General features: G+C 48.6%; 1 protein-coding gene and 1 pseudogene across 1 annotated transcript; one reads left to right on the plus strand and one right to left on the minus strand.

Annotated features, from left to right (window-relative positions):
• The window catches only part of LOC148519314 (NEDD4-like E3 ubiquitin-protein ligase WWP2), a 41,327-nt pseudogene extending 36,840 nt beyond the window's left edge, over positions 1 to 4,487 (minus strand).
• Positions 4,488 to 14,069: 9,582 nt separating this feature from the next.
• Positions 14,070 to 22,479, plus strand: LOC148519315 (serine/threonine-protein phosphatase PGAM5, mitochondrial-like). The gene is made up of 6 exons (XM_088476718.1): positions 14,070 to 14,264; positions 14,386 to 14,561; positions 17,176 to 17,301; positions 18,255 to 18,343; positions 20,547 to 20,677; positions 21,864 to 22,479. Exons 1-6 carry the CDS (start codon positions 14,119 to 14,121, stop codon positions 22,009 to 22,011), a joined length of 816 nt encoding a protein of 271 aa, XP_088332844.1. The 5' UTR covers positions 14,070 to 14,118; the 3' UTR covers positions 22,012 to 22,479.
• Positions 22,480 to 25,050: the final 2,571 nt, after the last annotated feature.

The following is a 25,050-nucleotide window of genomic DNA, read 5'->3' on the forward strand; positions in this document are numbered from 1 at the left end:
GAAACAAGAATCTACAAGACGCCATTTTGTGACCAGCGCCATTTTAAGTTACAACTCACAAGCTAAGTACAGATGGCAATGTTTTTGATAATCTACCAAGGGCAACTGGAAGAACAGCTTCCTGAGAAAAAGTAAATAGAATAGACAATGAGTGTTTTTACATACAAATTGGGAATCCCTGTATGCAGACAAGTATAGTTGTGGCAATTGTAATATAATTCAGGCATTGATCTACACAATTGGATTTGTCTGAATCCTAAACAGGTTTTAGTCCCACACCCAGACAGGATGGCCCCAGCTTCACAGCTTGGGCTAACACATTTGCATTCACACAAGAGTGGGAAAGGTGGGGGCTGCTGAGAGGGGGCGTGTGGAACTGTATGGCTCAGCATTCCACACTGCTAGGTGTTCACTTAGTGAGATTTAAGTGCACCATTTTTCATACACACATTAATACGCACAATTGCGCTGGTAACTAATCGCATATTAGCGAATGCATAAGACCTTGTATGAAAACACTGTTTTATTAGCTAAATGCGCACGCATCTGTCCCCAGTTAACTAGCATCTTTATATCAAACCCCGTATACTCACACATTACATATTCACATACAAGGGTCCATAAGCTTTAAGGTATAAGTTTTAGTTTGTTCATTTAGTATAAATGCTATGAAATAAAGATTGTTTGGTAACTAAGTTTTTATACATGCTAAGTAAGCCGTGTTTGGTTTTGTACTGATGCGTACTCTTTCCACAGTATTCCGCTGATATCGGTGGGGAGATCACATCATGCATTCTCGAGTTATGGACCGCAGAGAAAAAATGTATATGATATAAATAACTGTTAGGCTGTTGCATGGGGCGGGAGGGCAGAGACCCCCAGTTGTTGGAGGCTGGGTTGAGTCTATTTGAATCAGCCTGTTGAATGCTCTGTAACAGATGCTTCCCCCTTGAGGACCAATGGCATCAGCAATAAACTTCTCTATTGTGTTGTCTATTTCTGGGGGGTATATATGTGTGCTCCAACACTAGGTTTTTAGTCTTTGTGCTGAATGCTGATAGACGAGGGGTTTCTTGCTGATGCCTAACATCTGGTCCGGAAGCGCTGCGTATGTATACTGTACTTGGGTCTGTATAATTCCTTTGCGCCGAATTGTGTCTGGATCAATAGCGTGTAACTGACTGTACTTTTACCTGAATAATACTTGTGCTTTGGAACCACAGATTCCAGGTCTTAAGTCTTTATTTACTGTATGACGGCGTACACAAATTAGCGTCATCCTTAGAGGTTTATAGGTAGGATATTAGAAGGTATAGGCAGGGGTATATAGAGGTTCTGATACAGTATCATCAGGCCTATAGTACGGTAATTGGTAGACCCAAGAGAAAAGACCAGGGGTCTTTAACTATAGGAACATTGGTCACTTTACTTATCAAATTTCATTCACATCCCAGTATAATACTTTTTTGGGGCATGTCCACCATATGTGAATAACCTAGCCTACAGTGCCACAACCTCTCCAGCACTGAGGGTGGACAGAAGGAAACATTTTGTGTAACCTTGTGGGGACCAAGTACCATCTGTAACAAATCTTATAGGCATTTCCCTTAACCAAGGTTGAAAGATGTTTTTGAGATAGACATATGAATATCAGACCACGATTGCTCATCAGGTGGTAGACCCAAGTCTTTTTCCCACTGAAGTACAAACGATGGAAAAAGAAATTGCCTATACGATAAAAGGAGAAAACAAGTGGCAGATATAATACCCTGAGTTAGGGGCCTGTGATAACACAGAGATTCTAGAGAAGACAAAGAGCAGAGTGGTATGGGACTATTCAGGGAGGCTATAAAATGCATTATATGAATATATGTAAATGGGTTAGCCTCCAAAATTGAATTTAGTTACACTGTCAGGTAGCGACATAAAGGTACTGTTATCCCAAACATCTATAGCAAAACAAATATTTCTATATATCCAGGGATGGGAATGAAATGAGGATTGGCCAGGTGGGACGATAGGATTATCCCATAAAGGGGTAAGGGAGAAGAGAGGAGTTTGAAATGGTGGGTACAGTAGTCCCAAGACTGTGAGGGTAAAGTGAAGAATGGGATGCATATTAATGTAGGGGGACCTGGAGGGAATCAGTAGTTGGAAGGCCAATGAAGTAACATGACACAGGTCCGTCTCCAACTGGAGCCATCTAAGAGAGGAGGAAGAAGCGAACCAAGCAATAGCTTGGCTTAAATGAGAGGCAAGATATTATAGGTGAATGTCCAGGAAACCTCTTCTCCCCTCCGCCACTGGTCTCCATAGTATCGAGAATCCCATTCTAGGCACATTATTCCTCTAGACAAATCTTGAGAAACCAGGTATGTAATTGAGCTAAAACTGATTTTGGAACCTTAACCGGCAAGGTTTGAAATAAGTATAGAAGACGTGGGAGGATGTTCATTTTTAGGACCACTATGCAACCTAACCAGGAGATTATAAGAGATTGCCACCTGTGCAGGTCCATTTGGGTAGACGAAATCAGAGGGGGAAAGTTCTCTTTATAAAGAACACTATAATGACTTGTAATAAACATGCCCAGGTATTGGATCTTTGTAGCTCGCCATGAGAATTTGTAGTTGGATTGCAAAAGTGACAGACGGGCCAAGGGTATGTGTAGGGGCAAGGCTTCGGTTTTGGACCCGTTAATTTTACAGCTTGACAAATGGCCATATTCAGTGAGAAGTGAAAACAGATTTGGTAGGAAAGTGTGGGGTGAGGAAAGGGAAAGAATGTCATTGGCAAACAAAAAAATATTATAGTCGGACCCACCAACTCTAATCCCCGTGGTATCATTTGAAGTGTGGATACGTGCCGCCAGGGTTCAATGGTTAAGGCAAATATCATGGGTGACAAAGGGTACCCCTGTCTAGTGCCATTTGTAATATGCAATGGACAGGAAGCTAGCCCATTTACAGAACCCTAGCCGATGGGTCCGAGTACAGAGCCTGAACTCCAGTGAGGAAGTCATTGCCACACCCAAAATGCCTAAGAGTCTCAAACTTAAAGGGCCAGCTAATTCTATCAAATGCGTTCTCTGCATTCAGGGAAAGCAAAAGAGCAGGAATATGCAGAGAATTTATAAAATGCATATGGCTGATGATGCGCCTTGTATTGTTCCGTGCCTGTCTGCCTGGGACAAACCCCACTTGATCATTGTGTACAAGTTGAGGCAATACCTTGTTTAAATGTAAGGCCAGAATTGTGACATATATCTTAATATCAATGTTAAGCAAAGATATGGGTCTATAATTATCACAATTTGTTGTATCTTTACCATCCATAGGTATTACAATAATCCTGGCCACAAGAGCTGAGCTAGAAAAGGGAGCGCCTTGCAAAATATTGTTAAATAGAATCGACAAGTGGGGTATAATGGTGCGTACACACTGGGCGATTAAAGTGGACGACTGAACGATAACGATATCGTTATCGTTCAGTCGTCCACTTTATCGTCCATTTTTAAGCCCAAAAAGATGAACGATAACGACGACGCACGTTCCCGCGGGTCGTTCGTCATCATCGTTCATCGGGCTGACATGCAGGCCAACCTGACGATCTCGTCAGGTTGCTGCATGTCAGGGAAAGGGGGAGAGAGCCCGGCGCTGAACGATATCGCTAATTATATCGTTCAGCGGCTGTGCTCAATGTCATGAACGACATTGAGCACAGCCTGCCGGGGACACACTAGACGATATCGCTCAGGGAGCATATCGTCTAGTGTGTATGCACCTTAAGTTGCTGTTGGAAGGTCTTGTAATAACTAGCAGTGAAGCCATCAGAGCCTGGCGCTTTATTAGTCTTTAGAGTTTTGATGGCGGTGGCGACCTCCTCCTCCAAGATCTCAGCATCCAGTGCAGAAGCTGTTTCTGGAGACAAGAGGGGGAGTTGGCAGTTTGAGAGGAAGTCCTGAATCTCCACCACAAAGCCAGGAGAGACCTGGGAGGATCCAAAAGCATTTATCATAAAAACTTAAAAAAGGCCTCAGTGATGAGTCTGGGATTACAAGATATTTGTCCCGTAGAGGATTGAATGGAAAGAACATTACAGTGTGCCAGTTTAGACAGCAGCCTGGTGACCAGAAGCCTGTCGGCTTTGACCCTTTCTCATAGAAAGATTGGTTGAGCCAATTTAGACTGTTCTCGGCCTAGCAACCAAAAGTAAGCTCAATTCACCTCTAGCGGAAGAGAGTGGATAAATCCATAGGTGACCCTGAGTGTTTATGTTTTAGAACAAGAGACCTTATTTGCTCTGAGAGTTCCTGAATGAGTTTGGTCCTAGCTTTAGTAGCCACATCTCTACTTTTAACCTTCTTTACAGTGGAATATTTTTAAAGATATTGCACATGCTCAGCTGATTAGGGATGTGCCCATGATCCATAAGTGCAACAGACCTGCTTGCATAATTTTTTTCACTCTGCCTACCTTCACAGGCATATTTATTAATATCTTAACTAAAATAGTGTGAAAACAGGTGTTTTCACACCATTTTAGTATCACCTAAATATACTAAAAATAAATTGAAGGAAAATTCACAAAATTATCCTCCAAGCTCAAATTATCGCATTTTTTTTTTTTAGTAAGGAGATCGCATTTCCCTAAATAGACCACAGGCTGATTGCAGTGCAAAAACACCCTATATGTATATAACAAGAGATATGGTAAGAACTTACCTTTGTTATCTCTGTTTCTACGAAGTCCATAGGGTCCACAGGGTTGACCTTGGGGTATAGCTGGATCTGGATCCATGGGCACTACGCAGTTAAAGCTTTGCTGCTCCCAGGATGCACTTGGGTCCGTCCTCCTCTATACCCCGCCCCGGCCACAGGCACCTCAGTTGGTAAGCAGCTAAGGCCGGAGGAGGAGACTAAACAGAGAGAAGGAAGACTGGAACACACAAGAAACCATACTCACAGAAATGGGAGACGGAAAACCGGTGACCAGCCACACAGCCCATTTGAAGCCAGGTGCGTCAGGGCGGGCGCCCTGTGGACCCTATGGACTTCGTAGAAACAGAGATAACAAAGGTAAGTTCATATTCTCTACTTCAGGGTCCATAGGGGGTCCACAGGGTTGACCTCGGGGATGTCCCAAAGCAGTTCAACTAAGGGCGGGGACGCTCCTGTGCTGAAAGGAGTACCCGGCGCCCGAAGGATGCATCCTGAGAGGCGAAGGTGTCAAACGCATAGAACCTCAAAAATGTTTGAATTGAAGACCAAGTGGCCGCCTTACACAGCTGAACAGCGGAGGCGCCACGTCTAGCAGCCCAAGAGGGACCCACAGAACGAGTGGAATGAGCCTTAACAGAGGCTGGCACAGGTAAACCCTCCTGTGCATAAGCCTCACAAATAACGGAACGAAGCCAACGGGCTAACGTTTGCTTGTTGGCAGGCCAACCCCTCTTGTGAAAACCGAAGAGGACAAACAAAGAATCCGACTTCCTAACCGAAGCAGTCCGATCCACATAGATTCTAAGTGCCCGGACTACATCTAAGGAAGCCTCACCAGCTGAAAGATCAGGCGACTGAAAAGCTGGCACAACAAGTTCCTGATTAATGTGGAACTTCGAGACCACTTTGGGCAAAAACTCAGGACGAGTGCGGAGCACCGCTCTGTCCTGATGAAAAATCAGAAAAGGAGGGCGACAGGAAAGCGCCCCCAACTCTGACACCCTCCTGGCAGAAGCAATTGCTAGGAGAAAAACGGTCTTGAACGTCAGCCACTTGAGGTCCACCGCCTCAAGTGGCTCAAAAAGATGACCCTGCAAGACCCGTAGCACCACCGCCAAGTCCCAAGGAGCCACAGGAGGCACGAAGGGAGGCTGTATCCTGAGAACACCCTGGAAAAAGGTGTGAACATCCGGTAGAGTAGCAATCCGTCGCTGAAACCACACGGACAATGCAGACACATGAACCTTCAGAGAGGCCAGGCGTAAGCCGAAGTCCAAACCTGATTGAAGGAACTCCAAGATTCTGGAAACCCGGAACACCTGAGGATCATAGTTTCTGGATTCACACCACTGAAAGTAAGTGCGCCACACCCTGTGGTAAATCCGTGCGGACGCAGGTTTGCGTGCCCTGAGCATGGTACCAATAACCGAACTGGAGAAACCCCTAGACCTCAAGACGGCTGTCTCAAGAGCCACGCCGTCAAAGACAGCCGACCCAGATCCGGGTAAAGGCAGGGCCCTTGAGACAACAGGTCCCGACGCTGAGGAAGAAGATACGGAGCGTCGATGGAGAGACACCTCAGATCGGAGTACCAAGGACGTCTGGGCCACGCCGGAGCAACCAGCACGAGCGTGCCGCCGTCCTGCTTGAATTTCCGCAGAACCCGAGGAAGTAAGGATATCGGAGGAAACAGATACGCCAGGTGAAACGTCCATTTCACCGACAGCGCGTCTACCAGACTGGCGCCTGCGTCTCTTGTCCTTGACCCGTAAACGGGCAACTTGTGATTGTGACGGGAGGCCATCAAGTCCAGCTCCGGCAGCCCCCACCTGTCCACGAGTAGCTGAAACACCTCTGGGTGAAGCGACCATTCCCCGGGATGCACGTCGTGACGGCTGAGGAAGTCCGCCTCCCAATTGAGGACTCCGGGAATGAAGACTGCCGAGATCGCTGGAATGTGACACTCCGCCCAAGCAAGGATGCGAGACACCTCCGACATTGCTGCCCGACTTCGAGTTCCTCCTTGGTGGTTGATATATATTGTCGGACTGCACCTGAACCGGCCGTCCGTAAAGAGCGGGACCGGACGACTGCAGGGCCCGATAAACCGCCCGCAGTTCCAGAATGTTGATGGGAAGAAGAGCTTCTTCCGCAGACCAACGACCCTGAAGTGAGAACGGGCCGGTCACTGCCCCCCAACCCCGAAGACTGGCATCCGTCGTGAGCAGGACACAGTCCGGGATCCAAAAGGGACGCCCCTCGATCAGATGAGCTGTCTGAAGCCACCAAGCCAAAGACTGCCGAACCTCCGGGGACAACACCAGCAACTGAGAGCGGATCCGGTGAGGTAACCCGTTCCATTCCGATAGAATCAGCCCCTGCAGAGGCCGGGAATGGAACTGGGCAAATTCCACCATGTCAAATGTTGACACCATGGAGCCCAAAACCCTCATAGCCGAATGGACCGACAGGCGGCAACTGCTCAGGCAACTGTGTATCCTCAGCTGCAGGGAGGAGACCTTCTCCGGGGTCAGGAAGATCCTTTGCTGCCGAGAATCCAGCAGGGCTCCCAAATGAACCATCCGCAGAGATGGAATCAGGGAGGACTTTTTCCAATTTATCAGCCACCCGTGCGCTTGCAGGCAAGCGACTGTCAAGTGGAAATGATGAAGCAGTACCTCCGGGGAACTCGCCAGCAACAGGAGGTCGTCCAGATACGGTAGTAGCCGTACATTCTGGTTCCGAAGATGTGCGGCCATGACCGCCATAATCTTCGTGAACACCCTCGGTGCCGTGGAGAGACCAAAGGGTAGCGCCCGGAACTGGTAATGGTGTTGAAGGATAGCGAACCTCAGATACCGCTGGTGCGAAGGTGCTATCGGAACATGTAATCCCCCGGTTCCATCGCCAGAATGATGGAACGTAACGTTTCCATCCTGAACTTGGGAACTCTGAGGAATTTGTTCAGAGACTTCAAGTTGAGGATAGGGCGATGAGAACCATTGGGTTTCCGCACCAGAAACAGAGAAGAATAGAACCCCGTCCCTCGTTGTAATTGAGGAACGGGAACAATGACCCCTGCTGTCAGCAAGGACTCTATAGCTTCCTGAATCTGTAAAGACTTCGTCGTATCCTGAGAAGGACTCGTGCAGAAAAACTGGTGGGGCGGTCTGTGCCGAAAAGACAGGGCGTACCCCTGGGAGACCACTTCTCGAACCCAGGCATCCGTGGTGGTATTGTGCCAGCACTGGGCAAATAGAAGTCGGCCTCCCACTCTGGGGTCCCCCAGAGGGAGGCCCGTCCCATCAGGCAGAAGGTTTATCTTCCTGCTTGGAAGAAGGGCGCCTGGCACTCCAGGGCTGCTTCTTGGGCTTAGAAGCGGCCTTGGTCGTCGACTGCCTCGGGAAGGACTGACCTTTTGCCTTGCCCTGAACCCGAAAGGACCAAAAAGCAGAGCTCCGTACCTTGGTAGGAGCAGAAGCCGAAGGGAGGAAGGCTGATTTAGACTTAGCCAGAGTGTCCACAATTTTGTCCAAGTCTGGACCAAAAAGCAACTCCCCATTAAAAGGTAAGGCCTCCAGTCCCTTTTTGGAGTCAGCGTCAGCTCTCCAAGACCTCAGCCACAAAGACCGACGCGCCGACACAGCTGCAGCCGACACCCGAGAGGTTAGCAGGCTTGCGTCTAACGATGCCTCCCCAATGTAGGAAGCCGCATCCCTCATTTGACCTATCAACGCTCTCTGGATCTCCGGAGCATCTTCCGGAATGGTATCCTCCAAAGCATTGGCCCAGCTCTCGATGGCCTTAGCCACCCAAGAGATGGCCATGGACGGACGGGCCACCGCCCCCGAGAGAGAGTAAATAGACTTCAAACAAGTCTCCACCTTCCTGTCCGTGGGATCCTTCAGGGAGGAGATCGACGGCAAAGGCAGCGTAGCGCTTTTAATTAAGCGGGTAACGTGGGAATCCACCGCTGGAGGAGTTTCCCACTTCCTGCAATGAGCCTCCGGAAACGGATAGTTCGAAGCCAACTGCTTCTGCGGTTGGAACCTCTTGCTGGGCAACTGCCAGGCCCCTGCCATATGATCCGTCAATTGATCGGACAGGGGAAAAACCGTCGAAGCTACCTTGGCCTTTTTAAAATTAGGGTATTTTGACCTGGGGGCGGGCACATCCTCCTCAATGTGAAGGATGGCCCGCACCGCCCTAACCAATGCCGGCACATTAATGGAAGACTTAGCCTCCATCTCCTGGGCCCCGGCATCCGAGTCAGAGTCTTCATGGATCTCCCCGTCATCCGAAGACACGTCCGTGTCCGTGAACTGAGCCGCCGGTGAAGCCGGAACGGAACGCTTGGACGCCCGTGGGGGCAAATCACTGTGCAACATATGCTGAAAAGCCGAGGACGAAGCCGCCAGACTCTGAACAGAGCTGGAGAGGACGTCCACCCAAGGTGGGGGTACTGCCTGAGGATACCCCTGAAAAGGTACCATCGACTGCTGCGGCACGGTGGGGGTTTGCACGTATACCGGCAAACCCGCATAAGGACCCACAGTCTGAGACCCGGGAGGAGACTGCACCAGACGAGTCACACCCGGGGAACGGGGCATGGTAGGCTGGGGCAACGCCCTAGAAGGGGCCGCAGTCGGGACCGCAAGTCGGTCCGCGATTGACGCCAGCACTTGCGTAACCATTGCCCACGGAGGATCCTGCGCCACCGGGGGTTTAGAGGGTCCAGGTACCAACTGGCACCGCCCGCACAGACCGTCCTCAGACAATTCTGCCCCGTCAACCCCTGCCGAACAGCGTCGGCAGGAAAACAACACAGGAGCCTCGGAGCGCTCATTCCCCTCATCAGACATGACACAAACTTTTTTGCAAAAAAAGTGTCTCACCGAAACGAGGAAAGGCGTATAACACCCACGCACTCCCAAGTATGCAACCCAAACAGCCCACAAACTGGTACTGAGGAGCACACCGCAGTATGTGACGGACCTCACAAATACGTAGATTTATATAAGTGAGGTACACAGAAAGAACACCCCTCCCACAACGCACCTGCGGGCCGTAGGAGAAGGAAAGGGATAGGTAAAAAGCTGACAGTAAGTAGAAAATAAGCACAGACAGCAGCACTAGCAATAGTCACATACCATGCAGAGAAGTTATACTCACTGCACCTTCCGCTACAATCAACCTCCCAGATTCAGTGTCTGGGAGGGCTATAGCGCTGCGAACACTGTCCTTTGCAGGGGGAGAGGTACGCAGGGGGACTGGTCCACTGGAAGCCTGCCTGGGAGCTCTGCGATGCTGCCTGAGGAAGATGGCCGCCGGAGAGCTCTGAGGAGGTGTGGCCAGGAGATTACAGCCCAGCGACGCCAGCACACATGAGAGAAGGCGCGCTGGGCTGAGGGGAGGAGCGCTGAAGCAGGGAAGGCTGCCTCCCCTGCTAGTACTAAACCCCCGGGGAAGCCGGTTCCCCGCCGGTACTTACACCCCGGGGGCCAGCGGACACGCGGGGTATGCCTGAAGAGGGGGAGCCCGCCGCCGCTACTAGCGCCGCCGGTCTGTCCCCAGAGACCGGCGGCATGAAGACTGCATTATCCCCGCGTGCAGCGCTGACAGCGCTGCACGCGGCTTACCTGGCCCCTTCAGTCCGGCAGCAGTCCTTGGGTGGTCCCGGAGCCATGCTAGCACTGACTCCGGGGTCCCGCTGCGATCCCCGGATCAGTACCGGCGTTGCAGCACCAGCGGGGCTGTTGGAGCGGCAGCATAGACGTCCAGATGGACAGTCTGATGCTGCCACTCTGAAGACAGTAAAAATAAAATAATAAAATCTTTTTTTTTTTTTTTTTTTTTAAATAAAGAATAAAGCTTAGGGGCTGCTTATACCCCACTGCGCAGGGTGACCCGACTCCGGCCGGGCACCAACTAAAAACTGAGGTGCCTGTGGCCGGGGCGGGGTATAGAGGAGGACGGACCCAAGTGCATCCTGGGAGCAGCAAAGCTTTAACTGCGTGGTGCCCATGGATCCAGATCCAGCTATACCCCAAGGTCAACCCTGTGGACCCCCTATGGACCCTGAAGTAGAAAAAAAAAAAATATATATATATATATATGTGTGTGTGGCCAGATCCCTTGCTCCCCCCATGTGGCTAATGGTGGCTGCGGCACTGGAGGGGTTAACCGTTTGCTGCGTCACCATAATTGACTGTTATCGGCGCTAGGTACCTATTTTTAACTATGTGGTAAGTGTTAAATGTAATTTTAATGTGTTTTGCCGCGGCCCAGACCCTATCTGGCAGCCGCAGCAATGGCAACTATATTTAAGTAACGCAGCCCCGGACCACTTTCCGGCGGCTGTGGCAAGTTGGGCATGTTAACCCCCAGTGCGCTACTTCGGGGGTACCAGGTGTAAGGAGCCACTGCAGCCGGTGGGGAGAGCAAACAGAGCAGCAGCTGCTGGGACAAAGGTCCCCAGCTGCAGAGCTGTAACTCTGCTGTAGGAGCCCGTAGCCCTGGAGGACCAGCTTTGGTATCTCAGTGCTGAGAAGCAGTGGTGTCCCTCCCCGCAACAGGTGTCGCTGTACGCTGTTGAAAAGGGGGGGGTGGCCTTGGGAAGGGGCATGGTCTCGTGGCCCACGGCCCGTGATTATCAATGAGGTGTTGAGGGCTGCCGACAGTGCTCCCTCACTGTGACAGGAGCCGAGTGCTGCACTTAATACTACAGTGCAACACCCGGCTCCTGTCACTGAGGGGGAGCCTGCACCTTGGTGTCACCCTTCAACGGGTGACACCCAGGTGCGGCCCACACCCCCCTTGTGACGCCACTGCTGAGAAGGGAGAAATGCTTGGATGCGGTGGGTAACGCCATCTTCTGATGGCATTACCTTATAGAAGCCTATGGGCTTCTATCCGGACAGTGCTGTGAGAGGGATCCAATCGGATCCCTCCCATCATCTCCTGCGGTGCACATGTCCTTCTGCGCATGAGCAGAAGGACGCCAGAGGGACTTCTAGGTTATAGACCCGGAAGTCTCTCATTCGCAAAGGACAGCTCTTAGCGATAGAGCTGTTCTCCCTTGTGAATCGAGTCACCTAATTTCTTAATGTCATAAAAAAATGTATCTCACGTATTGAACAATTGTGAGTTTTTTTTTAAATGGGCCACTAAGGAGTGAGGGCCTGATTCAGACCCGCTCGCGAGCGCTCACAAGCGGGTCGATGTTGCCCAAGTGCGCATGCGCACGACGGTGGCGGCTCCATCGTGCGCATGCGCGAGACCCGAATAACGAAGGCCAAGCCGTCGTTATGGGTCTCGCACCAAAGGGGGCGTGCTGTCGATGGTGATTGACAGCACGCCCCCTTTGGTGGGCGTGCCGGGGGCCCCCTTTGGTGGGCATGCTGCGGGAATGCCTACCGTCTGGGGCCGGCCCCACTGACATCACTAGTGATGTCAGTGGGAGTGCTTTTGGCTCTGATAGAGCCAAAAGCACTCCAGGGCTTGCAGCAGCGAGACCCTACCACAAGGGTCTCGTCGCAAGCCCGATGGTCTTGACCATCGCGACCATCATTTTGGCCGCTCGCTATAGCTGTGGGTGGTCACCCACAGCTATGCGAGCGGCCGGGAGGGCGTTCCAAAAAGGAGGAGGGACGGCCCTGATTCAGAGCGAGTGCTCTGTCAGAGCGTCCGGCTCTGAATCAGGGCCTGAGTCTCCAACCCTTTCTGTATGTTATTCAAATGCTCACTTTAAGGATGTTGTATTCCGTCCTATATAAAATGTAACCATATTCGCATTCTATTGCGTAGACTACATTTTTGGAATGACACGTAATAAAATCCGTGTTTCTGTGGGCTTGTCCTTTAATAACTACGGTATCCACTTTCTTTTCATTATTATGTTTAGGAACATTCCTACAACCCACATTCCACAACGATGGAAGCCAGTTGACTTTATCTGGCCCCCAATTTTTCATGCGAGGGGTATACACTTTTCACCAGCTTATTTTTTAAATTCTCAGTCATGTTGGCTTCTATCCAGACAGTGCTGTGAGGGGGATCCAATCGCATCCCTTCCATCACCCCCTGTGGCACGCGCGTCCTTCTGACAATGTGCAGAAGGATGCCCCAGAGTGCCTTCTGGGTCATAGAGAGGGCTGTCCTTCGTGATTTTCTTCATGCATACCGGCGTAACTAACGCCAGCATGCATGCGAACAATGGCACTATGCGTCATGCTTCCCACCCTGAGATCTCATACGCTTGCCCCCTAAGCCTGCCATCTGATGCCAGGTGGAAATCCTCAGGGCTGCCACCAGAAATTGTGGGGCCCGGTACTAATAAAGTAGGCAGGGCCCCCCCTGGGGGAGAGCATAGGGCAGGGAAGGCTGAACCATATTTGGGTGTGGGGGGGCAGGGTAGGCTGGAGCAGGGGGGAGGCACAGGGGAGGGAGGGAGGGCTGTTAGGAGTAGGGGAGTGGCACAGTGCAGGGGAGGCTGTCTGGACTCCGGGGGGGGGGGGGGGGAGGCGGACGCGCAGAGAAAGGCTAGCTGCATTAGAAGGGCCTATGTACTTACCTATGTACTTATTTCAGCTTGTCCGGAGAGAGTGGGGGCCTGGGTTGCAGCAGTGCAGTTATGCATCGGTAGCCAGCTAGAAAGCGTCGGTGGCACTTCAAATATGGCACTGGCCGTGAGCCAATCAGGAGCGGCCGCTGCTGATTGGCTGCTCGCGGGACAACCAATCAGGAGAGCCCACTGGTGATTGGTTGTCGTTCTACAATCAGCCAATCAGGAGCGGCCACTCCTGATTGGCTGCCGTTCCGCGAGGTCTAATTGGCTTGCGGCTGGCAACTTATTTGGAATGCTGCCTGCGCCGAGACATCTTCCTGGCTGCCGTTATAATAATGACCAATCCATTAATGCTGACATCGGGGCCCCCTCTTTTTTTCCGGGCCCGGGACTACATGCCCGGCAGTTCCCCCTTGATGGTGGCTCTGGAAATCCTATTATTATTTAGAACAAATCATAGATTCCTGCAAACTGCAGTCAATTCTCTGAGTAAATTGCAGGAGTAACTGATTTTCTCACAGCAATAGAAAATCTTAGTTACCACTGACTGCATACTAGTAAATGGACCTAATAAAGATTGCATGATTATACATGTCCTTCTCTGGACAAAGCCTCACAGCTTTTCACAACACTGTAAATTATTTGAAACTATTGCGCTTGTCTACGGAAAAGACTGACTTTGAATGATTTTTCAGAAAAATATTATTGTAATTATCTGCAAAGAGCACGGCGCGGAGTGACCCTCCGAGGCCGCTGTACCCCGGCAGGTATATAAAGCGCTGTGACCAGTGGGTGTATAATATAAACGATCGTTTGGGAGCGGAACAAGACGATGTCTCTCCGCAGAGTGATGGTGGCCGGGGGCGCTGCTGCCGCGCTAATCGCCGCCGCTGCTGTGGGGAAGGTCGGAGATGATTCCAATACATCCGGCTCTTGGGCACCTGCCTACACCGGCCGCTGGGAGCGTAACTGGGACCGGTGAGAGCTACACTGCACGGTGCACGCTTTGTGCTCCCAGTGCTGTAACATGTTGTATTGTTGCCAGTATAAAGTCTTCTCCGCTGCATGATCTGTAAGTATTTCATGACTTTTGTATTAGACGAGAGCCGATGTCTCTGATCAATCTGCGTGAGGTGGCGGGGGACACTGAGGAGGAACTGAAGCGGCAACTAAAGAAGTACAAGTCCCGGGCCAGGCGCCATATATTCCTCATCCGGCACGGCCAGTATAATATGGACGGAGAGAAGGACTCAGAGCGTGTCTTGACCCCGCTTGGTATGCTATGGCCTCATCTATCTGATCTGTTACAGGGCAGGTGATGGGTTTGGGGTGCTTTAATTCCTGTACTGGGTTATAGGGGAATGCTGGGATCTACACAGGGGTGACTTTATAATGGGTGTACATGGTTACTTTCCATTCTGCAGGTTTCGGCGTGCTACTCTGCAGTGCTGGATCGCTGCTGCAGAGCAGCAAAAAATCACTGGGAAAATGGTGGGAGCTATTTTCCCGGTGACCCGCGCATGCGCAGAAATGATGTCTCTGGGAAAAGGTGTGGGTGCCATTTTCCTGGAGACCTGTGCATGTGCAGTGGATTTTGGCGTGAAGTCAGAATCTACTGCACTCAAGGGCCCATTTATCAAAGTAAATTTGAGGTATAATCCCCGACAACCCCCTTTTTCTGGCGCTTACTTCATATATTAAGTATCCTCAGATGTATTAAAGAAGGGACCCCATTACTGCTGGCAGCTGCATCCCCCATAGGTTTCTATGGGATATGCGATGCTGCCAAATTTACCAATATCCAGAATGCGATGCGTTCTGGATACTGGTTAACGCCATCTGAAGATGGCATTAGCTGCTGTAGTCTATGGGCTGCACTGCGCATAATTAGCAGGTGGAGGGATGTGCTGGAACTCTTCCCAGCTTTGGTGTCTGCATGTGCAGTACGTGGGACTGTGCATGCGCAGCAGCCCCTGCACTGGTTGGCATCTCTCCGGAGACATCGCAGGGACGGGCTCCTTTTGGAGCCCATGTCCCGGGAACATGCATCCGGCCGCAATGATAGCATTTTGAAATGCGATCACGGGTGGTACTGTCATACCCTAATCACGTTTCAAAAGCTATCATTAATAAATGGGGGAGCCATAGTGCGCTGATAGGGGGCCCAAACGGAGGCAGCACATGGGCCCACTCATTGCCCTAGGATCTACAGGCTACCTAAAGTACACACTGGCAGATATATTGGCCGATTAATTGATCGGCCAATATATTGTGCCTGCTGGTCAGTGTACCAGCGATATGTCTGTGAATGATATCTTTGGCTGTGCTGCACTGCCGATGGCAGATATCTGTCCGTGCACGGGCAGTTGGCAGAGGCTGGAGGGAGGGGGTTGATCCCGGTTAGTGGGACCCGTGGCCAGACTATTGTGGTTCAGTGTGTATAAACACTGATAATCTGCGGGTCAGTCTGTCTGCAGAAGTAGCTTTTAGGTGTCTTCCTGCACCCATACACAGGCTGCAGGTTAGGTTTTCATGGTATGCAATCAGGATGCTGACAGTCGGCATTCCGACTGTCTAATCCCGGCAAGGGTCTAATGGCAGGTGTCAAAATACCGACTCCTATCATTTTACCTACGCCGGGAGCCTGACATCCCGATCGAAGATATGCCGGGCGCGGGTAGCTGCGGGGGGGGGAGGGTTAGGGGCTCCTGGGGGGCAGGTGGGGCTTGGGGTTAGGAACCCCTACGAGGGTTAGGCTAGGGGAAGGAGGGGAGGGGAGGGGGGGTTAAGGGTTAGACACCCCCTGGGGGGAGGTTAGGGTTAGGCACCCCCTTGGGAGACTTGGGTTTAGGCTGTGGGGAAGGGGGGGTTAGGATTAGGCACACCCTAAGGGAGGGTTAGAGGGGAGGTAGGTTAGTGAATAGGAAAATACCTGTCTGGATTAGAACTGACTGTCTTCCAGCGCCAGCATTAGAACCGCTGGGCATTGGTCCGGCGGTAAATCATACCGATCCTTGTGTTCATGCATCACAACTGATTTTTGGCCATATAGCTCTACTTGTTAACTGCACAAAGTATTCCATACCATTAGCTGAAGGGTGAGGTAGTTTGTTTGGAGGGAACCTCATTGCTCTAACTTGATGTGATTGATAATTTAGCTGCTATAAGATCCAACTTTAACTGAACCTTTTATTCCTTGCACATAATTTTTGTATACCAGCATAAGACTTTCCTTACAATTATCTGTCCAATCTGGCTGGTTGGAATGAAAATCTGGTACTATGAGCAAATGACAATCGAAAATTTGTTCACAAACACTGGAAAACAGACAAATGGGCATTCAGCTAAATCTGTTAAAATAAAACAAATGTAACCAATTTGAACAATCATTTTTGTCCATTTTCCAGTGTTTAAAACCATATAATCAATTGTCATTTGCTCACATACATTACCAGATTTTCATTCCAACCAGACATCTGACAAATAATTGTATAGTGTATGCCCAGCATAACTAGTTGCATGGAAGTAACAATATTGTTAAAACCTGTTGGGATTACTGATGGATCTGTGTGACTTGATGCAGTATTGCTATTAAACTCTTGAGTAAGCAGCAAATTGGTCTACCAGTATGTTCACTAATGTTTATAATTGCACTACTGTACTGCTTTAATTGGAATGAGTAGCTATGTAGTTAAGGACAAATGCAGATTCTTCTGTATAGAATCCCCAGTTCCTGGGACAGACAAACTAGAACTCATTGGTTCTCTTGTCCTCCAGGCTCTATTTTACACCTGATCATTCTTTTGTTCTTAACAGAAACTTGTTCTAACCATTGTCATCCAGTCAGATCACAATTACTTGTAAGGTATGCTTTTCTCCTATGCTGCAGGTCGTGACCAGGCAAACTTCACTGGCCAGCGTCTGGCAAGTTTAGGCTACAATTACAGTAAAATGGTATACTCCACTCTAACCCGAGCTAAAGAGACCTCCGAAATAATTGGAAAATACCTGCACGGTGAGTCTTCTACTGATCAGCCATGAGGTGTCCAAGTGCTGTCTGATTTATGATTTACACACAAGATTACTTTTTAAAACCAGCATTGGCAATTCTGCCACTGATCTAGTTTCTTGCCTACAGACATTTGTATATGGAAGTCTGTCCTTACACACTGAAGTGCTGGTCAATGTTTCCCGTCTGAAAGTACTTTCTTGGGCAGCCTGAATCTACTAGCATGTGAGGCATTACCGATGGGCCTATACAGACATGGATTTAACAGTAGTATCTTCTATTTGTACTACTGATTAGTGTTGTCTCTTGGTGACCAGCATTGGAGCCTGGCTACAGTGCTATATTTCAGCAGGAAGGGGCATTACTCTAATGCCCATCTAATAAAGCTGCATTTCCCAGGTTGAATCTCCCATATCCAAGTATTCCAAAATACTGAATTTTTGGGAGTATGACTGAGATACTGACACCTTTTTTGCTTTTTGATGGTTCAATGCACACAAACTTTGTTTAAGGCACAACATTATCAAAAGCCTTCAGGCTTTGTGTATATGAAATGGAATCTGTATGATTCACCGCCTGCAGCGGCAGCCCGACTGAGGAGGAAATCCCGATCGTCCCCAAGTAAGTATAAACCTAATTTTACTCCCTAACCTCCCCCCAGGGGTGCCTAACCCTAAGTCATATGTCATAATGGTATGTAAATATTCTGGTATCCAAAATACCCCTGGTCCTAAGCATTTTGGATATGCGACACTCAACCTATACAAGGAAACTTGTGGGGAGGGCATCATCAGTGTTTGTTTTTTTGTTTTTTGTTCCTGAGGTGTAAGACTTGTAAAAGCAGTCATCAAATATAACTTAGATTTTCTAAAGTGTTATCCATCCTTATAAATGCGCTTACTGACATGTTCTATGTTTAACTTGGTCAGACCTCTGGTTTAATACTTCTATTCTGACAGATGTGGCCACGTCTAGCTCTGACTTGCTGCAGGAAGGTGCTCCCATTAGACCAGATCCTCCAGAGTCTCACTGGAAGCCAGACTTTATGGTGAGTTATTTAACTGTCCCCACTGTCATTACATTTTTGTTTCAATGGAGATCCCAACTGTAAAGGCTAAACTCCAGATGTCTTATGTGTAGTTATCCATGATGGGTGGAAGTCTTTTAGTTCAGATAAAAATGAATACAAGTGGAAGTTAATGGCTGCTGCATTTTGTCTGAAGTGGACTAGGAATGTTAAAGCTGGTTATCGGCTGTTGCCAACCCCAAGGTGGCTTCAAACAGGACTACACTGCTGCAGTTTCCCTTGCATCCCAGTGCATCTAGGCTGTGTTTCTGCTACATGGGTTTCTTGAACTTGTCACCAGGTTCCTCACTGGCATTTTACTTGATCAATAAAATGCCTTATACCAGTGTTCACCCACAAAGGCTCACAATATACTGCACTTAACTGACTGGTTGACTTGGTGATAGTAGATATCATAACATATGCTAAAGCCATTACTAAGCCAGGGTATTCAACATGTGTCCCTCCAGGTGTTGTAGAACTACACATCCCAGCATGACTGAATGGTGAAAGTCAGTGAATACTGGATGGTCTCCTATTGAAAAGCCCTCACTGTCTTAAATGTAATCTCCCAGGCAACTATTGTACTGACCATTCTGTCATACTTGTAGTCAATCTACACCAGGGGTTCCCAACTACAGTCCTCAAGGTACACTAACAGTCCAGGTTTTAAGGCTAGCCATAGTTGAGCACAGGTGACTTAATTAGTACCTTTGTTATTTTGATTTAACCATCTGCAGTGTTCTCCCCAGAAAATTTTGCCAGCCGGTAGGGATCAATAGGTAGCCGGGTGGGGGCCTTCAAATATTAGGCAGTATCTGGGCACTCTATATTTTGGAGGGACTTTTTATTTTTATTTTTTTAACAGTACTTTAATGATGGCTACACAGGAGGGTGCTCAGTTACAGGTGGCCATACACAGAGTGGATGCAGGAGGACCACTTTCACTGTTCCAGCTGGCAACTGCAGCACCCTATTGGCCAATGTCGGTAAAAGCAGGGGGAGATGATGGGCAGTGTCAGTGTGAGAATGGGGAGATATTAATCAGTGATAGTAAGGGGAAGAGAGATATTGGACAGTGTCAGTACAGGAGGGGGAGATATTGGTCAGTGACCGTGTCAGTAAGGGGTAGGGTGAGGATACTGGCTAGCTGTAGGTTATCGTGATGGTGTTGGCGCTGAAGTCCATGATGTGGCCAGCCAGCTGGTTGCCGGGACAGTTGGCATGGTGATGCCTCACATGGAGCTTCTCTTAAAGGATGGCGTCAGGCTGGTCACTCTCGTAGCGTGATGTTAAAGATCACATTGCATACAACAAAGCCGGTGGCAAGGCTCAGCGCAGACTTGTGGAGGACCATTTCCTAGTGGTCACTTTAAGTAGTGCTGCTGCCTGCGTGACCCGGCTCTGTCACTTGGCGTCCGGCGGCTCACTCTGTTCTGTGTTACTCCCAGTCCTCCTTTTATACAAGGAGGGATCTTCTCTGCCCTCCTGTCTGACACCGCCTGCCACTGACTTTTGGCCGCATCACACTGACAGGTGGCAGTGCTCACTATGTTGGTGCTGGGCGGTGGGATTTTTACCGGGCACACCGCCCGACAAAGTCTGGGGAGGATGCTGCATCTGTGCTTAAGCATGGATATCGCTAAAACCAGGACTGTTAGTGTGCCTTGAGGACTGAGGTTGGGAATTGCTAATCTACACTATAACAAAATAAAGTGCAGAAGATGGCAGGTGATCATAAATATCAGTTCTCCTGATGTGTACTTATTTTTACAAAAGATGTTATATTTATAAACTTTGTCTTTAAAAAAAAATAATAGTTTTGTACTAGGTGAGTTGGGTCTGTCTAATTTCAGCTCTCATTCAAAGAAGAAAAAATGAATAGCTGTTAAACCCTTCTTGACATTACATTGCCTTAGCCCACTTACTTTGTAATGTGGCTTTTCAGAATTCAATCATTCAAACTGCTTCTGTTCAGGTGCAACAAGCTGTGACCTAATGTGTGACTTGCTGAAAGGATGGAGGTGCTGGGAACCTGTGTGCTAACCTGCATACTTCAGTGTATGACCAGATGGATGGGCTTATCATAAGTGACCATGTTTTAAATTCTCTAATGTTAGAGCTGGATACTCCAGACATCTGTTAGGGCCTCATTATTAAGCCGTTATGTAATCTGTTTCTTCAGTACTTAGATGATGGCCCACGTATTGAGGCAGCATTCCGGGAATACATCCACCGTGCAGACCATGACCAAAAAGGGGATGTCTATGAGATAATTGTCTGTCATGAGAATGTCATACGATATATTGTATGCAGGTAATTTATAACCTGAATTGACTTTCTATTGTATTAGAATCCCCCTTGGTTATACGTACTGCAAATAGCATGTTGTATGGCGCATACATTTTATTTTTTTTAATTAAAAGCGGGTAAAACTGTTGTCTGCCAACATCTGAATGTTTCTCTTTTATGCTGTGTTCATTTGTCCATTTAAGATGAGCAACATTTATCAATTTGTAAAGTACCATGTATCTGTAACAGGAAATTCTGCTATATCAGAGTTTTGTATAAATGTAGGGTAGAAAAAAATCCTGTTAGTGTGGGAGATGTGAAGCAGGACTTTCATGACAAGCATAGCTAATGGACCCAGTACAATAAGGCGCTTTCGAGTTTGTAAAGGAGATGAAGTAATATAAATAAAATTAAAATAAATTTGTTTGCTGTGGGTCCAAAATAACCAGCTGACTGTTCTGAAGCAAATTACAGACAAATTATAAGACTTGTGCACTGTATTAACATTAAACAAGTGTCTCATAAATATATAATGTAATTTAATGAAGAAATACATAAGATACCAAATTGATAACATAAAATCTAAAATATTTATATATAAATATAATCTCCAAAGGAGATATGAGAATTTCCAGCAGTCTGCTAAACCAGGGATATCCCTTATGCCAATGTTTAAGTACTCATGACTGTATTGTTAACCAGGTGTCATGACACAATCTGGCAGTATTGTAGATATGTTCTCATGCATCAAAGCCGAGGTATAAAATGATTTAAACTGAGCATGAATAAAGGTTTCGCTCTGTTTGCAACAGGTAACTGCAAATAGCTGACAAACTCGCAGTTCCTCCATAAGTGCCTGGGGGTTCCAATATAAACAGTTTTTGATTACCTGTCCTAAAGAGACTGTTTACCAATAGCACATGGAAACCAGGCCAGCAATGTACAGATTGAAGTACACTGACTTTCTGCCCCGTGGTACACAACTTAGGTGGGTGTCCAATGGACAGTTTGCCAAGTGTCTAGGACCACACTAACAATCCTACAAATTCAAAATCCATAAGCGGGTATCCTATACCTATTGCTGTATGAAAGGCCCTTCTGAGATTTATTTGACCTGTCACCAGCGTTTCAAGTGTTGGACATTTTTTTTTTTTCTTTCTTTTTGTATGTTAACATGTGACTAAGGTATCTAACGTCTTCTGTGTCCTAGGGCTCTACAAGTGCCCCCAGAAGCCTGGCTACGCATGTCTCTTCACCATGGCAGTATCACTGAACTTCTGATCCACCACAATGGCAATGTGAGCCTCAAGATGCTTGGTGATGCTGGATACATGCCTGTTACATACCTCAGCAGATAAAGGAGTTCATGTTGATGAATTAGATAATCAAAATTATTTATAAACCCCTCCAGTCTGCATTAACCTATCCTAGCACTGTAATAGCAAGGTGTCAGATTCCTGTTTACACTGGCTAACGTTGTAAAGCAACTGTTGTGTTGGGGCAATCATTGCAGTGTCACTGGGCAGAACCTAACTTATGTATTTATATATTCTGTATATTTATTGCAACACAAGTGGTATAGTGAGGAAGGAATACCTCCTATATTGCCATATTTTGTGTATATAAAACAATGGTTATATGGGTAAATGTGTGGAGCAAATTATGCACTTTAATATGCACCTGAAACCATTTTCTGCTTGTTCTAAATACCTCATGTGAAACAATATACTTCTCTGATAATTTGTACAAAGACTATTACAAATTGTCCATGATTTGTATCATCCTAATGAAGTGTTGTACACTAAATATATGCATTACAAAACAAATTGGTGGTTCTCCAATTTTTTTTTTCTTCACTTCTATTAACTCTTATTTTTAATCTTCTCACCTTTTTCCTTGTAAATCTAGTACCCCCCCCCTGCGGAGGTTATGCACAACTAAAGGAGTCTTAGGGGGGAGAGAGGGGCGGGTTAGGTTCCGTTAGAGGCACCTGTAGGGATTCTCCACAATTTGTGTTTGAACTGGCGGCTGTTCAGCCACCAGCACCAATAAATTAGTTTAACTGAAGTATGACTAAAAGGCATTAATGCCGCCTTTGCTAAGGGTGAGCAGAGTTCGCCCTGTAGAAAAGCCCCATTACTGCTGAGTGGCTACATTTTACTTAGCAGAAAAGAATATTCCTGAAATCAACCACATGGCATCAGGTTAGTAATTCCTCTGTTAGAGGATGGGCCAGGCAGTCATACATGATGACATCGTATCTAAAAATGCACAGCTATGAAAGTCCAGGTCTGCCTCATCTTAGCACCTGTAGGTATTTCTACTTCAGGGTCCATAGGGGGTCCACAGGGTTGACCTTGGGGTTATAGCTGGATCAGGATCCATGGGCACCACACAGTTAAGCTTTTAGCTCCCAGGATGCACTTGGGTCCTCCCCTATACCCCACCCCCGAGCCACAGGCACCTCAATGTAAGTTGGTGCCTGGCTGGAGTCAGTCACCGCGCAGGGGGGCTGCAGGAGCAGCCCCCAGAAGCTTTTTATTTTAATCTCTTTTTACTACAGACGGCAGCGAAGGGCTGTCTATACAGATGCCCACGCTGCTGTTCTGATCCCCGACTGGCGCCGCGACGCCAGTACTGATCTGGGGATCGCGGTGGGAGGACCGAGTCCGTACTAGCCGGACTCTGTCTACCTCCCAGGACTGCTGCCGGGGATTCAGGTAAGCCGCGCGTCGCTGGCCGGCGGCGCGCGGAATGCCTTAAAATGCAGTCCTTTTAGCCTCCGGTCCTGGGGACAGACCGGAGGCTGCTGGCAGTGGCGGCGGGCCCCCCCCATAACCCGTGGGACCACTAGACCACCAGGGATTACAGGCAAGCGGGAAGCCAGCATCCCTGGGGTCATGGCCAGCCAGGGGAGGAAGCCTTCCCTGTTCAGCGGCTCCTCCCTTCAGCTCAGCGCGCCTTTCAGCACGCAGTCTGGCGTCGCTGAGCTGGAGTTTCACGGCCACTCCTCCTCTGAGGTCTCTGGGAGCCATTTTCTCACAGTGGCAACGCAGATCTCAGGGAGCAAGCGGACCGGTCCCCCTGTGTACCTCTCCCCTGATTTAAGGACAGCGTACACAGCACTATAGCCCTCCCAGACACTGAATCTGGGCAGGTTGATTGTAATGGAAAGGTGCAGTAAGTATATCTTCTCTGCATGGTATGTGACTTTTGCTAGTGCTGCCTGTCTGCTTATTTTCCGCTTACTGTCAGCTTATACCTGTCCCTTTACTTCTCCTACGAGCCCTACAGGTGTGTGGGGGAAGGGTGTTTCTACTGACCTCACTTATATAGATCACGTATTTGTGAGGTTCGTCACATACAGTTGTGTGCGACACAGTGCCATATTGTGGGCTGTTGTTCAACACACCGGTGAGTGCATTTACTTCTGCCCTGTTGCCAGATATATAATATATTCTGTCATGTCAGACGAGGAGGTTGAGCGCTCAGTGGCTCCGGCGTTGGCCTCCTGCGGACTCTGTTCTGCAGGAGTGAATAGGGAGGATTTGTCACAGGATGGCCTGTGTAATTGGTGGCTCCTGGCCCATCCAGACCTTCTGTGACGCAGGAACCACCGTGGGCGATGTTTTCTCAAGTGCTGGTGTCTATTGCGGACCGTCTGTCGGTCCCGACTGCTCTCCCTACTAGGGCGTTACCCCAGCCGACCATCCCCCATTCCCCGGGTGTCCCGCAGTTATTGCGGAGTCCTCCTGGGTCTCAGTCAGTGGGTCCCTATGCGGGGTTGCCTATGTATATACAGGCTTCCCCTGTGCCGCAGCAGCCTGCGGTACCTTTTCAGGCCCCTATGGCGACTCCTCCACCCTGGGTGGATGTATTCTCTAACTTCGTGCAAAATTTGGCGGCCGTATCCTCGGCTTTTCAGTCAATGTTGCAGACTGACATGCCTTCTAGGGTTTCAAAACGCCCACTCATGGCATGGGCGGCTCAGGTATCGGACTCAGAGGGTTCCTCGGATGATGGGGAGGCCCCTGATGACACTGACTCGGACGCCTCGGTCCAGGAAATGGATACAAAGTCGTCCATTAATGTGCGAGCACTGGTTAGGGCGGTGCGAGCCATTCTTCTTATAGAGGATGAGGCACCGGCTCCTAAGTCGAAGTATCCTAGTTTCAAAAAAACTAAGGTGGCTTCTGCGGTGTTTCCCCTGTCGGATCAGTTGACTGATCATATAGTGGTAGCTTGGCAGGCGCCGAGTAAGAGATTCCTTCCTCAGAAGCGGTTGGCTTCTAATTATCCCTTCCCTGAGGCACATTGTAAAAAATGGGAAACTCCACCGGCGGTGGATTCCCATGTCACCCGTTTAATAAGGAGCTCTACTTTGCCATTACCGTCTA

The sequence above is a fragment of the Taudactylus pleione genome, unplaced genomic scaffold (assembly GCF_031769625.1).
Source record: "Taudactylus pleione unplaced genomic scaffold, aTauple2 ptg000191l, whole genome shotgun sequence".
NCBI lineage: Eukaryota > Metazoa > Chordata > Amphibia > Anura > Myobatrachidae > Taudactylus > Taudactylus pleione.

Coding starts and splice junctions, on each gene's coding strand:
- LOC148519315 (XM_088476718.1), top strand. CDS start 14,119: ATGTCTCTCCGCAGAGTGATGGTGGCCGGGGGCGCTGCTGCCGCGCTA. Junction 17,302..18,254: donor AATTGGAAAATACCTGCACG/GTGAGTCTTCTA, acceptor CTATTCTGACAG/ATGTGGCCACGTCTAGCTCT. Junction 20,678..21,863: donor ATACGATATATTGTATGCAG/GTAATTTATAAC, acceptor TCTGTGTCCTAG/GGCTCTACAAGTGCCCCCAG.